At 47.8% G+C, this 15,531-nt stretch overlaps 1 protein-coding gene across 1 annotated transcript; it reads right to left on the bottom strand.

Annotated features, from left to right (window-relative positions):
- Positions 1–9,156: 9,156 nt before the first annotated feature.
- LOC102853661 (chromosome unknown open reading frame, human C19orf70) lies at positions 9,157–11,010 on the bottom strand. The gene is made up of 4 exons (XM_006896433.1): positions 10,982–11,010; positions 10,161–10,338; positions 9,931–9,982; positions 9,157–9,266 (listed from the first exon to the last, which is right to left on the bottom strand). The coding sequence occupies exons 1-4, from the start codon at positions 11,008–11,010 to the stop codon at positions 9,157–9,159; spliced, it is 369 nt and encodes a 122-aa protein (XP_006896495.1).
- Between the last annotated feature and the right edge of the window lie 4,521 nt (positions 11,011–15,531).

Here is a 15,531-nt window from a genome sequence, read left to right as displayed (position 1 = left end):
AGGATTGAAGTTGTTACGAATTTCTTTGTTATTTAAGTCCATTCACACCCACAGAAATAGTTGCCAAGAAATGAAAAAACACTGCATTGGACAAACCTGCCTCCAGGGACCTCTGAATTGCTAAACAGCAAAGATGCCAGCTTAAAGATTAAGGTGAGATGCATACCTTCATTCACTGATGCATTCAGTGCTTCATGCATTGAATTTACAGTAACAAAAAGATGTAAACAGCTCAGGTGTCTGCTAATGGACAAAAAACAATATAGTACATTTACATTTGAGTACTGGGCCACGCTGAAAAATCATTAAAAAAAATTTGGAAGGCGCTGAATAACATGGATGCGTCCAGAGGACATTATGCCAAGCAGGATTAGTCACCAAAGGTCTATTATGATAGGAAAGCACTATTACAAAAAGCCGAAGAAAAGCTGACACACAGAGTCAGTCTTGGATGCTTGCCAGAGATCTGAAGGGTCAGGAGAGTAAAAACTATTAAAAGAGGTGAGTTAGGTCAAGGAAAAGGCAATCTTACAATAAAGGGTTGATCAGCCATTGTCGTTAAATACTTCCATTATGGGGAGCTCTGGTGGCTTAATCCCTCATCCAAACCATGGTATTTTCACTCGTTTCTTATGCATCTGAAAGGATGGTGAATAAGGATGACAGAAGAACAACTGATGCTTCTGAATGTGGTGCGGGGGGAAGAGTACAGAATATCCCACGGACTGCAATGTGTCCTGGAAGTGTGATCAGGGTGCTCCTTGGAGGCAAGGATGGTGAAACTTCACCTCACATATGCTGGACATGTTGTAAGGAAGGGCCAGTCTTTCCTGGGAAAGGGGTGGGGGGCGGTCAGAAAAAGAAGAGAACCTCAACAAGATGGACTGACACCATGATTGTAATAGTGGGCTCAAGTAAATCGGCAGTGGTCAGGACGGCGCAAGACGGTACGGTTCAGGTGTGTTCCTCAGAGGGTCACTACGAGTCAGCTTGAAGGACACAGCGCCTGGTGGCCTTGTTACTAGAGCTGTGCTGCCAACCCAAAGGTGTGTGGTTAGAAACGACCCGATGGTCCAGGGTAGAAAGATGGGCTAATGGGATTTGTTGTTGTTAAGTGCCGTCGAGTCGCAGGTGATGCATAGAGACCCTATGAAGGACAGTCCTCAACTCCTTAACGCTTGGGTGTCTCGCATCCTCTCTCCAGTTTTATAGGGTTTCTGGAGCTATTACAGAAGTGGATGCCACTCCTCCTTCCAAGCTTGTTTTAATCAGGGAGCTCCACCCCACTCTCTGTCTGCATTGGGTAACCAGCCATTAACGCATTTGACACATCAGTGTCACAGTGTTCAGCCTCACAGCAACCACAAGTTACCACTATATGGCAAGTGGACACCCCAGGGCTATACAACCTAGAGGAAATGTCTGAACAAAAACAATGAAAGACAGGCCGGAGGGCCGCAGATTAAAAGTCACCCACCTTTGGCTTGGTAGCATCACCTTCTGTCCACTGGCCCAGCTGATCTCTCTATGTTGATGTTATTGTTGTTAAGTACTGTCGAGTCGCAGGCGACTCCTAGTGACCCTATGAAGGAGAGTCCTTTAGAACCTCTTAAAAAAAAACCAAAAAACAAAAAAACCTAGAGCACAGACTAAATAAATAAATACTGAGGTAAAAGGTGAACAGACTTAGAGGGCAGCTCAAGACAAAGTAGTATAATGAAATATGCAAGAGCTGGAATTAGAAAAGAAAAAGGGAAGAATATATGCGGCATTTATCAAACTGAAAGAAAGGAAACACAAATTCAAGCCTGGAGTTGCAGTCCTGAAGGACTTTATAGGTAGAATCTTGAATGATACAGGAAGCACCAAAAGAAACTGGGAAGTATTGGTCAGTATTGGACAGTATTGGAGCATTTCAGGAGTGGCTCTGTGACCAACAGTCCTGAAGGAAAGAATTCCAGCCCTTCTGACAATACTGGCAACATAATGGCCCCAGAAATTGATGGAACAGCAGTTGCCATGTTTCAACAAAGACCTGGGTGTGCTCACTAGTTTGTGCCAAGAAGTCCAGAAGAGAGTTACCTACCTAAACAGCTGACTGATGAGACCCAACAGATGAGGGAAGTAACAATATCAATGTCATGCAAGTAAATCTTGCTGAAGATTATTTAAGACTGGCTGGAACAGTACACTAAGAGGGAAATGGCAGAAATGCAAGCTGGATTCAGAAGACACTGTAGCATGAGGGATATCATCATTGATGTCAGAGGGACCTTGCTGAAAAAAGAATATCAGAAAGATGCTGGGGGGGTTGTTTATGTTTTATTGACTATGCAAAGGCCTTTGAATCATAATAAATTATAGCTAATATTAAAAAGAGTGGGAATCACAGAACATTTACTTAAGCTCATGTGAAGCATACACATAGACTAAGCAGCAGTTGTCTAAACAGAACAATGGGATGCTGTATGACTAAAAATCAGGAAAGACGTGTCAACATAATACTTTTCCTCCGTAACTATTCATACTTTATGCTGAATAATTCCAAGATGCTTGACAGTATAAGGAAAAATGTGGCATGACAGGATGAAGAGTCATCAATAACACATTATGCAGATGACAGCACGTTGCGTGCCGAAAGTGAAGAGGACTTAAAATGCTGCAGAAGATCAAAGCCTACAGCCTTCAATATCGATTACACCACGAGATCCAAAAAACACCAAAGAGTCTCACCAAAGTGCTAAAGAGAAAGGGTGCTTGTTTAAAGACAGGTTTACCCAGTCCAAGCCACGATTTTTACCGTTACTTACTATGCAAGTTGGATGGTGGTGAATAACGATGACAAGAATTATTGGTGCCCTTGAGTTGTGCTATTGGAGAAGAGTGCAGAATATCCCCTGGACTGCCAGAAGAAAAGTCTTGGAGAAAATACAAGCAAGTGCTCCCTACAGGTAAGGATGATGCAACTTCCTATCACTTACTTTGAGCATGTTGTCAGGAAGAACTATCCTAGGACAAAGACATCACGCTGGGAAGAGAGGAGGGTCAGAGAATGAGAGGAAGGGCCTTAGTAAGAGGGACTGAAAAGACTGGCACAGTAGACAGGAACACGGCGGAGACTGTGAGGGTGCGCAGGGCAGGTCTGTTCACAGGGTCACTGGGAGAGTTGACTCAATGGCCACCTTCCAACAACAGTATGAAGCAGTGTATAAGTGGTCAAATAAAAGTATAAAAACATGTATAAAAAGATTTATAAATTTTCACTCAGAAAGCTTTAATAAAGTGCAGCAATGAATGAACAGAAATCCAAAATCTCTGTAAATGTTCATTAAAATTGTGAATTAAAAAAATATATATAAAAAAAGAATCACCCCCCCAAAAAAAAAAGTTTAATAAAGTAGTTGTTGTTATGTGCCGTTGAGTTGCCTGTGACTCATAGCAACCCTATACACAGTAGCTCTGACCCCTCGCCTATCCTGACCCAGTCTCACTGCCTCATTACACCTGTCCCTATTACCCGAGCTACTTTGTAAATCCATTTCATCCAGGGTTGTCTTCTCCTGCGCTGACCCTTCACTCCTCCAAGCATGATGTCCTCCTCCAAGGACTGGTCCTTCCTGGCAACATGCCCAACGTATGTGAGACTGAGCTTCAAAATCCTTGCCTCCAGTGAGCAGCTTGGTCTCACCTTCTCCAGGAAAGACTTCTTAGTTCTCTCAGTGGTCCATGGTAACATTAATGCTCTTTTCCAGCACTACAACTCAAAGGCAATGATTCTTCTTCTAACATCTTTAGTTACTGTCCAGCTCTCCGATGCATAACAAGTAATTGCAAAGACAAACTTGACTCCCCAGAGCCCTGAGCTCAGTTCTCCCTCAGCTGTGGCCAGCAGGTGTCTGTCATCTGCATTATTCAGACTGTGATGAGACTTCCTCCAATCCTAATGCCACAGTCCTTATGAAGTCTAGCCTCCCGAATGAATGAGCTGTTCCACATACAGATTGTAAAGGTATGGAGACATATCCCTGATGCACTCCTTTCCTGACTTTGAACCATGCAGTGTTTCCCTGCTCTGTTCTAACGACCGTTTCCTGGTCTAACTTTGGTTTCACATGAGCACAATTAGGTGTTCTGGAATTTACATTCTTCTCAAGTTAGTCACAATTTCATAAAATACTGACATTATAGGAGAAATGAGGTGGAACGGCACAATGAAAAGGCGAGGACAAATGGGCTCGCATTCATAGTTAAAAAGACCATTTCTGGATCCATCTTGAAATACAGTGTTGTGACAGGACAATATCCACACACAGACAAGAAGACCTGTTAATACCACTATCATTCGAATACATACACCAACCACCAGATCCGAAGAGGAGGAAATAGGTGATCTCTACTAACTATTGCTGCCAAGAAAACAAACAGATTCATCCTGGAGAGGGTTAAACCAGGCTACTCCTTGGAGGCAAGGATTCTGGGGCTTCGTCTGACATACTTTGGGCATGTTGTAAGGAGGGACAGGTCCTTGGAGAGGGACATCATGCTTGGGAGGGTGGAGGGATAGCGCAAGAGGGGAAGACCCTCTATGAGATAGATTGATTCAGTGACTGGGATAATCGGGATGGGCGTGTCAGAGGCAGTGCGATTGGCACAAGATAGAGCAGGGTTTAGGGCTGTTGTCCATAGGGTCGCTATGAGTCGCAAACGACTCGACGGCACATAACAACAACAACAACATTGCGGTCAGAAATCGATAGTACAACCAAGATGCATTGATAATAATGAGTGACTAGATGCAAAAGTTGGGAACAGGGAAGAAGGATCAGTGGTCGGGAAACAAGGACTTGGTGACAGAACTGAGGCTGGAGATAGAATTTTGTACAACCAATTATTTTCTCATTGCAAATTTATAAGAAACACAAATGGTGACTATAAACGTGAACTTGGCCTCATGGAATACACAAGAATCTGATTGATCACGTCTGCGGAAAGAATCATTAGTGAAGCTCAGTGTCAGCTGTGAAAACCAGGCAAGTCACTGGTTGTGGGACAGACCATTAACTACTCATATGAAAGTTCAAGCTGAAATCAAAGAAAATTAAATCTGTAAGAACCAAAATTCGGCCTTGAGTCTATCCCACTTGAATTTTAAAACCATCTCAGGAACAGGCTTGGGGCCTGCAACAGTAATGAATGAAAACTAGATGATATCAAGAATACCATCCATAAAGCATGTAAAAGGTCTTTACACAGATGGAGGAGAAAGAAAAGACTGAGATAGATGTCAGAAGAGACTGGATATTAACCTAGAACATAGAGAAGCTATAAGAAGAAGAAATCAGGGAGTTCAAGAACTGAACAGAAGATTTCAAAAGGTAGCTTATGAAGACAGAGCCAAATATGAAATATGCAAACACTGGAGTTAGAAAATAAAAAAGGACAAACTCAATTGACTTTTTTTTTATTATTTGTGGGAAGGGGGTAGGTAGGCATTTCTTAAGCTCAAGGAACTGAAGAACAAATTCAAGCCCTGAGTTGAACACTTAAGGATGCTATGTGCAGAATACTGAATGATCCAGGAAGCATCAAAAGAAGAGGGAGTACACAGAGCCCCTGCATCCAACAGAACTGGCTGACACACAAGAATTTCATGAAACAACATATGGCCAAGAGGCAATGGTGATGAAAGAGAAAGCTCACAGTGCTCTGAAAGAACTGGCAAAAAACAAGGCCCCAGAAATTGGTGGAATATCAACTGACATATTCAACAAACAGATGAAGCCCTAGTTGTGCTCACCAGACTGTGCCAAGAAATCTGGAGGGCAGATTCCTGGACAACTGACTGGAAAGAGAGCCTTATTTTTTCCCACTTAAAAAAAAAGGGGGGGGCGGGGATCCAACAGTGTGAAAATGATCTCACAATACATTAATATCACATGCAAGCAAAATTTTGCTGAAGATTATCCAAAAACGACTGAAACAGCAGTACATCAATGGAGAACTGCCAGAAGTGCAAGCTGGGTTTAGAAGAGACTGTGGCACTAGAGACATTATCGCCAATATCAGATGGATCATGGCTAAAAGCAGAAAGTACCAGAGGAATGTCTGTGTTCCACGGACTATCCAAAGGCATTTGACTGTGTGGATTGCAAGAACAACAAAAAAATAAAGTTAGATGCACATCCTGTGGTGGCCTAATGGTAAGAGGCTGCACGGCAATCCCAAAGGCACATGGTTTGAATCCACTGGATGCTCCTTGGAAGGATGGGCAGTCTCCTCCTGCGTGATTTACTGTCTCTGAAAACCCACTGGAGGGTCAGCTCCTACTCAACAGCAAACAACAGTAACATGCGTCTGAACGTTGGACAATGAGGCAAATTTAAAGATCGTAGTGCTGGTGATAACTACGGACTATAACACCAACTGCAAAACCAACAAATCTGTTTTGGGAGAAGTAAATCTGAACGCTCCTTAGAGTCAGAGCAACGATGGTGAGACTGATACTTGGGCCACGGTAACAAGAGACCTGTGCCAGGAGGACATCATGTCTAGAAAAGTGGCCAGCAAAGACCCTCAGTGAAATGAACTGACAGTGGAGACTGTGAGGACAGCACAGGACCAGGCAGGGTCACGATGGGTCAAGGGATGACTGGACGGTACCTAACAATTAACATCCCGGGAACAGTGTGAAATTAGCAGAACTGTTGGAAGCACCATACCTCCACAGTGTTTTAAAGCCACCTATCCTGTCACACAGGTGAAGCAGGTTCACTCTGTTTCAGCCCCTTGCACAGAACTGTCATCCTGCATTGCACATGAAGCCCACCAGGGATCTCGAGTACCGAGTCTTCAGTGTATCTGGGGGGGGAGCCCTAGTTCCACATTAGCTCCCCACCACACCCATTCCAGAGGTCTCAGGTGGAGACAGGATGCCTGCTGGCCATGCCCACACATGAGGTCCACATGACACTAGACTCAGCCCAGGTGTGTGACACACTCAGGTGGCTGCTTAGAGGAGGGTTGTGTGTGTGGAGGGTGGAGAGCAGTACTGTGAGCTGGGGTGCTTTGGGGAGACAGATTGGAAGGGGAGGCCTGGTGGCCACAGAGGAGAAAGGTAATTTGGCCCTGAGGGTCATGTGAGCATAAAGATGTGTATGGGGGTGAGGGGACCCAGAATGGGAGGGGTCAGAGGCGCATGGGTCTGAGTGGACGGGGGCAGCCATGGGGAACCAGCCCACCCCCAGCTGTTGGTAGTGAATAGGAATTCCTGTCAATGTTTGGGTGGCCGCATTCCCCACACTACCCACAGTGAGGGTCAACAGGCACTCAGAAAGCAGCAAGAGCTCGCAGGGATCTGGGGGGGGGGCCTGGTGATCCCACCGAAGTGCTGGGGCTGGTCTCTGAGGGAGCACTGCTGGGAGCCCCAGTTGGCCTCCAGGAAAAGCAGGGAGTGCCTGAGCCCTCAAGGGAGGTGGCATTTCTTGGGGAGGGGGACGTGTACCACACAAAGTGACCCAGAGTCAGTCTCTCTCAAATCTGCCTCGCTCTGGCCTCAATTTTCTCATCTGTAAAACGGGCAACTTGTCCTGGTGAGGTGGAGTGTGGCCCCAGTCTCACACCCTCTCCAACGCTCTCCTCCGTACCAGGGACCAGCTGCCCTCTGGAGCTCTGGCCAGGAGCCCCAAAAGCCCCTGGTGACAATAGCTGCTGTGCCCCATCCCATGTGTATGAACTGGCAGGCGAGGACGGAGGGCCGGGGTTACTGCTTCTCTGGTTACCCAGCCTGGCAAGAGTCAGGTTACCCAGTAGTCCACTAATGCCTACCGTATTTTTCTGTATATAACCTGCTTACAGTAACAACGCACACACAGATACAGCATAAACAGGGTGCACTGAAAAAACTGCATAACCCTCTGCACAAAAATGTACTTTGAGTGAGGCCTGCCCTTTACTGGAGGCCACTGGCAGGCTGACTGCTGCCTCCGTCTATCCTGCTCTCCAATCTGTAAACAGCCATGGTAACGGGGTACCATGAGAATGCAGGGAGCACAGAGCCAGGAAGACCCCTCCTGAATTATAGGGTAGACCCTCAAATACAGGGTATTAACGGGCCAGGGGCCAGTGTTCCAGGGAGGACAGTGGCTTCCGACTCTAGCTCTGGCCTCCCCTCCGAATCAGGACTTTGAGGCTCCTTCCTGGGGGCCTGTGTTCCCTCCCCCACATGGTCATGCTCTGGCCAACATGGATTCCTCACCACAGGACTGAGAACAGTGGTCAGAGTTGCTCCCCAGCCCAACCTGTCTTGCTTTCACTGTAGATGCTTATCCTGCCTGGAGGTCCAGTGAGCCCAGGTTAAAGGGTGCCCTCCCCACCCATCCTGGGGTCCAAAGGGTGCGCTCCTTCTCCTGGCTCAGAGGGGTGCTGCCTGGGCCGTAACTCCCCTTATCAGTTACTCGAGCTCTTGGTTCAGGGAAACTTCATTCGTCAACCAAGCAACAGACACCGGAGGATAATAGTGACCATGGCCTTGGCTTCCCCAAGCCCATCCCAGCCCCTGTGTTTGGGGACCTCAGAGCCTGCTCCCAGCACAGGCTCCTGCCTATCACCACACACAGTCACCAGGCCCACTGGGATCAGGGAGCGAGTCTAGGCAGGACGAGAGGTGTTATAGAAGTTTTCTGGGGGACACTGGGGTCAAGATCCTGAACGGCAGTGCCCATCAGGCCCACCAACTCCAGGAACGGACAGGGTGCAGGGAGAGGGTGGCAGGAGGCTAGGGGCCAGGTAAGACCAGCAGACGAGTGGGGCTGCAGGAGGCATAGATTCCACCTTCTTCCTTTGCCCCAGACACTCCATTCCCCTATCTGAGCTCAGCCTTCCAGGAACGGAGCCACCACCTCAGCACCCCTCCAGCCTTCCGAGCACCCTGAAACTGTCTCTGGAGCGCCAGGGCCCACATGTGACCAGACTCCCCATGCCAGGGCGAAGGCCCTAGCGGGCAGCCCCCACGAGTCCCAGGCCCAGCACCCTGGTTGAGAAACATTCCAAGGTCCTTTATTGGGTCCACAGGGTCGTGAGCTGCCCTCAGAGGGGGTTCCAGCCCGGAGTCTTCCTCCCCATGGCCTCCGAGTCCCCATGCCCAGGCAGAGCAGGTGGCTACTTGGAACGCCCCATGGTGTGCTCCTTCACATAGTTCCAGCCCTGCACGGAGTAGTCCTGGGCCTTGGAAGGGGCCACTGACAGCGCTGACATCACCGTAATGATACCTGTGGAGAAGGGGGTGGGGTCAGGGCGAGGGGCCAGCCACCTGCCAACCAGGCCCTTGCCTGCAAGCGATGGAGTCCAACCCCGAGGGGCTCAAAGGCACTGGATACACCATTTCCTCCTCGCAGTTCCAAGCGGAGAAATTGAGGCCAAGATCAGCTGAGCTTATGAGGGCAGCATTGCTCCCAAGGACTGCCAGGTCTTTTCACTGCGTTCCAACTTTTGAGCTTGTAACTGAGCATTTTTTTTTTAAATTTTATTTTATTATTATTTTGTGTGTCTGTGTACCGTCAAATCAGATCTGACTGGTACAGGAGGAGATTGTCCCTCCTTTCCCGGCAGAGCATCTGGTGGATTCAAACCATACACCTCTGGGATTGCAGTGCAGCTTCTTGCCACTAGGCCACCAGAGCTCCCCTTTAACTGAGCATTTTACCATCTGTGACGGCCTGGCGTCAGCGGAGGGTGGTGGCCTTGCTCCATGAAAGATCACATGACAGGGTCAGGCCCCCCTCAATCGCTGGCCTCCATTCAAGGCTCTCTCCTGCCCCAGAGTCTAAATCCCATCTCTCTGAGACTCAAGTAGGCGCAGACACGGCAGGGAAGGCTGTTACATTAGTGAACGGGACCACCTCTGATGCCCAAAAAGAAGGCCCATAAGCCTACCTGAATTCCAGGATTCCCGGAAAGAAAAGTTAAACTTTGGAAGGGCTGGGAGCTGGGAAAAGAAAAGAGTCCGTTGAGAGAGACACTACGCATGCATGCGCGCGCACACATACAACGCCCCCCCGCCCCCCCGGCCCTACCCTGCTCCCTCCAAGTGACCAGAGCCAGAGAGGCCCAGGCAGCTTGGAACGGGGTTCACGAGAGCGCAAGCTTCCCCCAGCCCCGGGTACCTGGGGTATCTGCAGGCCTGTCTCCTTGCTCACGTACTGGCTAAACTGGTACATGGCTGGGGGGACCACCTCCTCAGCCTTCCGAAGCGCCGCCTGGCTCTTGTCGCTGGGGCCCAGCAACTCCTGATCGTATGCCAGGTAGATCGCGCCCCCTGCCACGCCGCCCTTGATGAGAAACCTGCGGGAACAGGTGGGCACCACAGACGCTCAGCACTGCTGGCCACAGACCCTCGGGGGTCCATGCCCACAGCTGGATCCTCCAGAGGGGAACCAGAGCGAGCACCACACCAACCCCTGAGAGACACAACATCGAGTTAACAATGTGTAGGACAAGAGCTGAGGCCCCTAGGTGGACAAGGGGTCACTCAAGGTGCCGTGGAGCCCAGGAGTCTTTTACTCTCGACCTCAGTGTGTGCAGGGGTTGGGGACAGGTGTTCTGAGTGTTCCTTTGCGCCCCTCTCATATCACATAGGGCGCCCATTAAATGCATGTGGCAGGACTTCCTGGGTGTTCTCATGTTACAGAGAAGACAACTAAGGGTCTGGGGGGTCTCGGCTACAGGGAGCCCTCTGGGATCGCTAGGAGGTAGGAGGGTAGCGCTTGCGCAGCTTTGACAAGCTCTACACTCCACTCACCCTCAGTGTCCCTATTTGGTCCCTGAAGGCCTAAACACTATGAAAAGCAGGTAGAAATCAAACTGGGGAGCGGCGTGCGGGTGGGGGAGAAACGCAGCAGGTGGGAACCAAACCGGAGAGCAGGTGGCGAACGCCTGCAGAGCGGGGCTCCCTGGGCCCCGGGACTCGCGCGGTGGCCCCACGCACCTCATCAGCGACCACACCCGGGACACCATGGTCTCCACTCCGCGCGCAAGGACACTGGCCTCGCCCGCCGCTTCCGGTCGGCGCCCGAGAGGCCTCCGGGAGGCGAGGCGTGGTCTCTCCCGTCACCTACAAAGGCCTCCGGGAGTTGGAGGCGGACACACCTTCCCTCGCTCCGAAATGTCACACAAGCGCCGCAGTCTCCCCGCGGTGGGCTTCTGGGAAATGTAGTCAGCAGCGCCCTGTAAAGAGGCCGAGAGGCTCGCGTCCCGGCGAAGGCTTCTGGGAATTGTAGTTCGGCTCGGTTCGGTCCCGGCGGCCAGCGGGAAGAGAGATGTCGGGTGTCCGGAGAAGCCTGAAGGTGACCCAAGGAGATGTCGGGGTCCTTGAGACCTACCCTGCGCCAGCGCAGGGTACTAAGGACCCAGGCCTAGGGTAGAACGCCTGGAAGGTTGTCACATTAGCGAGATGCTGGAAGAATTCGAGGGAGGTGTGTCCGAGGTCACGTGAGCGACTTGGGGCGGAGCTTCCGTTTCGTGGGCGTGGCCTGAACCTAGAGACCTGACAGGAGGTTGTTGCCTGGCAACCCCGAGGCTGGGCCCTCCAGCTGCCAAGAGGGTAGGGGCCAAGAGGCATGGAACCATGGCTTTGCCCCGAGAGGAAACTGAGGCCCTCAGGCGTGGTTAAGGACCCAGTGGGATCTAGGGATGTCTGATGCTCCACCATCCTATTTTTTTTTTTATTATTATTGTTTTGGTTTGCTTACAAAATTGGTATACATTGTTTTTTCACACTCCCCACCCTCCTTTGAGTAGGTTTTTTTCATCCATCCATCCACTCACTCATCCACATGCCTGCCCCTCACCCATGTAGGACTCCTACGATCAGGGTAGCCTGGGGTGGGGGGAAGTGTTAGGGGAGAGCTAAGATGTTCACTGAAGCAAGGAGAGACAGGAGTGCGTTTCCTTTTAAGGGGGCACCTGGATTGGGGGGGAGGAGTACTGTGATGGCCCAGAGGTTGGACAGATGGTCCGAGGCCAGACCTGCTGGGCTCTCTGGTGCGGGGTGGCCTTGTTCCGTCCTAGGACAGTGAGGACCCTGAGAGCCTCAGAACAGGCAGCATGGCCATATATTTTTCTCGCCAGCGAGCGTGTACCAAGTTATGGATCTTCAGTGATGACACACGTGGAGGCAGAACGCAAGGTGCTCAAGGAGAGTGTGAGGAAGGGGCTGCTTTGGGGCCACTACCATCGAGAAGACAAAGATTCTCACCACTGGGCCAACTGTCAGCACCATGATGAATGGAGAAGAGACTGAGGTTATTAACAATTACAGATTGCTAAGCTGCACAATAAACACTCTTGGCACCAGCAGTCAGGAAGTCAAAAGACATATTGCACAACAGACACATGAAGAAATACTCAAATCACTGGCAATAAGAGAGGAGCAAATCAGAACCACAATGAAATACCATCTCACCCCAGTTGTGTTGTGTTTATTGTCTTAAAGTCAAGCACGACTCATATCGACCCTATGAACAAAGGCCTGAAACCCCTCTACAACTATCAACATTTATCAAAGTTCATAGAGTTTCTGAAGGCATGTTGTTTAGGAAGTGGATGCCACTCTTGCTTCCAGTAGCAGTGGCAAAGTTTAGCAAGACAGCAAGTAATAAATATTGGAGAGGATGTGGTAAGATAGGAACCCTTATATATTGTTTGTGGGATTGTAAAATAGTACAATCATTTTGGAAGGCAGTTTGACATTTCCTCAAAAATCTGAACACAGAAATTCCGCATAACCCAGTTATTCACAGCTTGGAATATACCCCAAGAAAATGAGATCTGAGCCACAAATGGAAAATTGTACATCAATGTTCATAGGAGTGTTACTCACCATAGCAAGAACATGGAAACAGCCCAAATGTGCAACCACATCAAATAGATTGAGAAAATATTGTACATTCACATGATGGAATACTATGCAGCATACAGGAGAAATGATTCTGTAAATTACTACCTAACTTGAGAGGGCCTGGAGAGTGAACTAACTCAGTCCCATAAGGACAAATACTGTCTAAAACCATTATAATTTTTTTGGGTTATTTAGGGTTTGTTTGGTTGTATTATTATTATTATTATTATTTTATTATTCATTTTAATGAATTGTTGCATTTTTCTCCCTGCCTACCCCCGCCCCAGTACACTCTTCTCTTTGAAAAGTAAAAGAAAAATTTTTTCATTGTTTTACAATCCCTCTCCACAAGTCCATTCCACTATGCAGCCTTTGTTCTGGACTCCTGTCATGACAAAAATACCTAATCACATATCCTTTTTTTCTCCCTCATCTGTTTCAATGCAGTATTCATTATTTAACCCATCTTTCTCAGTCTCCCCTCAATCCCGATGTCAGTCGCATTTTACAACAGTGACACTATACAGTATTTGTCCTTTTGTGACTGAGATATTTCACTCAGCATAATGTCCTCCAAGGTCACCTATTATATATTTCATGAGTTCCTTGTTTTTCAATACAACGTAGTATTCCATTGTGTGAATATATCACAGCTTCTCTATCCATTCTTTTGTTTCCAATTCCTTGCTATTGTGAACAAAGCCATGATGAATATGGGTGTGCATATATATGCTTGGGTGGCAGTTGCGGTTTCTTTGGGGTATATTCCCAGGAGTGGAATTGCTGGGTCAAACGGTTAAAACCATTATTGTAGAATGAATATTAGAATCCAAGGAAGGGAAGGGTGGAAGCAGAGGGCTGAGGGGTACGGGGGGTAATCATAGAGTTGCACAATTTGATGGGGGTATGTAAAGGAAATGGGAAAGATTCCGTGTGAAAAACATGTGTTCTAACTTTGTAAATAAACCAGTATAAAATTAATAATAACAATAAATTACAAATTACATTATGTAAATCTGCTGTCAGGGACCTCTCCAGAGTACTGAGAAGCAACCATGTCAGTCTAGAGACTAAGGTGCGCCTGATCCAGTTCATGGTCTTCACAATTTCTTTCTATCCAACAGAGAGCTGGACAATGACTAAGGACGACAGAAGAAGAAGAATCGATGCCTTTGAGTTGTAGGACTGGAGAAGAGTCATGGACTGCCAAGAAAACAAATAGGTCTGTCTTGGAGAGGGTGAAACCAAGTTTTTCCTTGGAGGTTAGGATTTTGAAGCTCTGTTTCATAAACTTTGGGCACTGTTCCTTGGACAAGGACATCATGCTTGGAAGGGTGGAGGGACAGCACAGGAGAGGAAGACCCTGGATGAGATGGATTGATACAGTAACTAGGGCAGTGGGGGTAAGTGTGTCAGAATCAGTGAGACTGGCTCAGAACAGGGCAGGCCTCCGAGCTGTTGTACATTGTAGGGGTCGCTATAGGTTGCAGGCAATTCAGCGGCACATAACAACAACAACAACCACAACCATCAAGTTGCTTCTGGCTCCTTGACCCTTTATTAAATTTCCAAAGCCTCAATTCTGTCTTAGACTTGGTTTTCATTCAGTCACTCATACACATTTGTTTCATAACATTCATAAATTTGAGAGGCCAAAGCTAAGGGACAGATTGCGGAAGTGAGGGAGAAAAAACAGAAGATTGCAAAAGGCAACTGAGGAAGACAAAGCAAAGTATGATAACAATGTGACTGCTGCAGTCTGTCAGGTAGAGTTCACGTGTACAGCTACCATCTGTTTCTTACAAAAGGTGTTTACTATGACTCAGTCCTCGAATGTACAAAATTCAATCTCCAGCTTCTTAGGACCCTATGAGCGGTAGATCTGAACCCTCTCCTGTCCTGTGCCGTCCTCACCATCTCTGACATACTTGAGCCCGTGGCTGCGGGAACTGTGTCTGCCATGTCACTGAGGGGCTTCCTCTCCTTTGTAGACCCTCCACCTTTCCAAGCGTGATTTCTCTTTCTAAGGAATAACTTCTGACAACGTGTCCAAAGTATGTGAGATGAAGCTTTGTCATCGGTGTCTCCAGGCAGCACTATTACTGTACTTTCTCTCCAAGATGTATCTGTTTGTTCTTTTGGCAAAAATTGGTGGCATTTTCTATCTTTGCCTCTACTATTAGTTCATATATTTGGATATATTTCTTTTATTCAATTGTCTAAACAGGTTTTCTTTGAATGTATATGGATTAATATCCTATCACTCACAGCATTGTACTTCAGATAAATCTTTTTTTTTTAATTTATTTATTGTGCATGTACCGTCAAATCAGATCTGACTGGTACAGGAGGGAAACTTTCCCTCCTTCTCCAGCAGAGCATCTGGTGGATTTGAACCATGTTCCTCTGGGATTGCAGTATAGCTTCTTGCCACTAGGCCACCAGAGCTCCCTCTTCAGATAGATCTTGAAATGGTCTTTTTTTACTTTGAATACAACACCATGCTTCTCATCAGAGTGCGAAAACTATAGAAGAATATCGTTGATTTCACATGCAAGCAAGATTCTACTGAAGATTATCCAAAAACGACTGGAACAGTACATCAGCAGAGAACTGCCAGAAGTCCAGGCTGGGTTTAG

Source organism: Elephantulus edwardii, unplaced genomic scaffold (assembly GCF_000299155.1).
Source record: "Elephantulus edwardii isolate Elephantulus edwardi_28Jun2011 unplaced genomic scaffold, EleEdw1.0 scaffold00185, whole genome shotgun sequence".
Classification (NCBI taxonomy): domain Eukaryota; kingdom Metazoa; phylum Chordata; class Mammalia; order Macroscelidea; family Macroscelididae; genus Elephantulus; species Elephantulus edwardii.
Note: the sequence above shows the minus strand (reverse complement) of the source record. Positions and strands in the feature narration are given on the sequence as shown.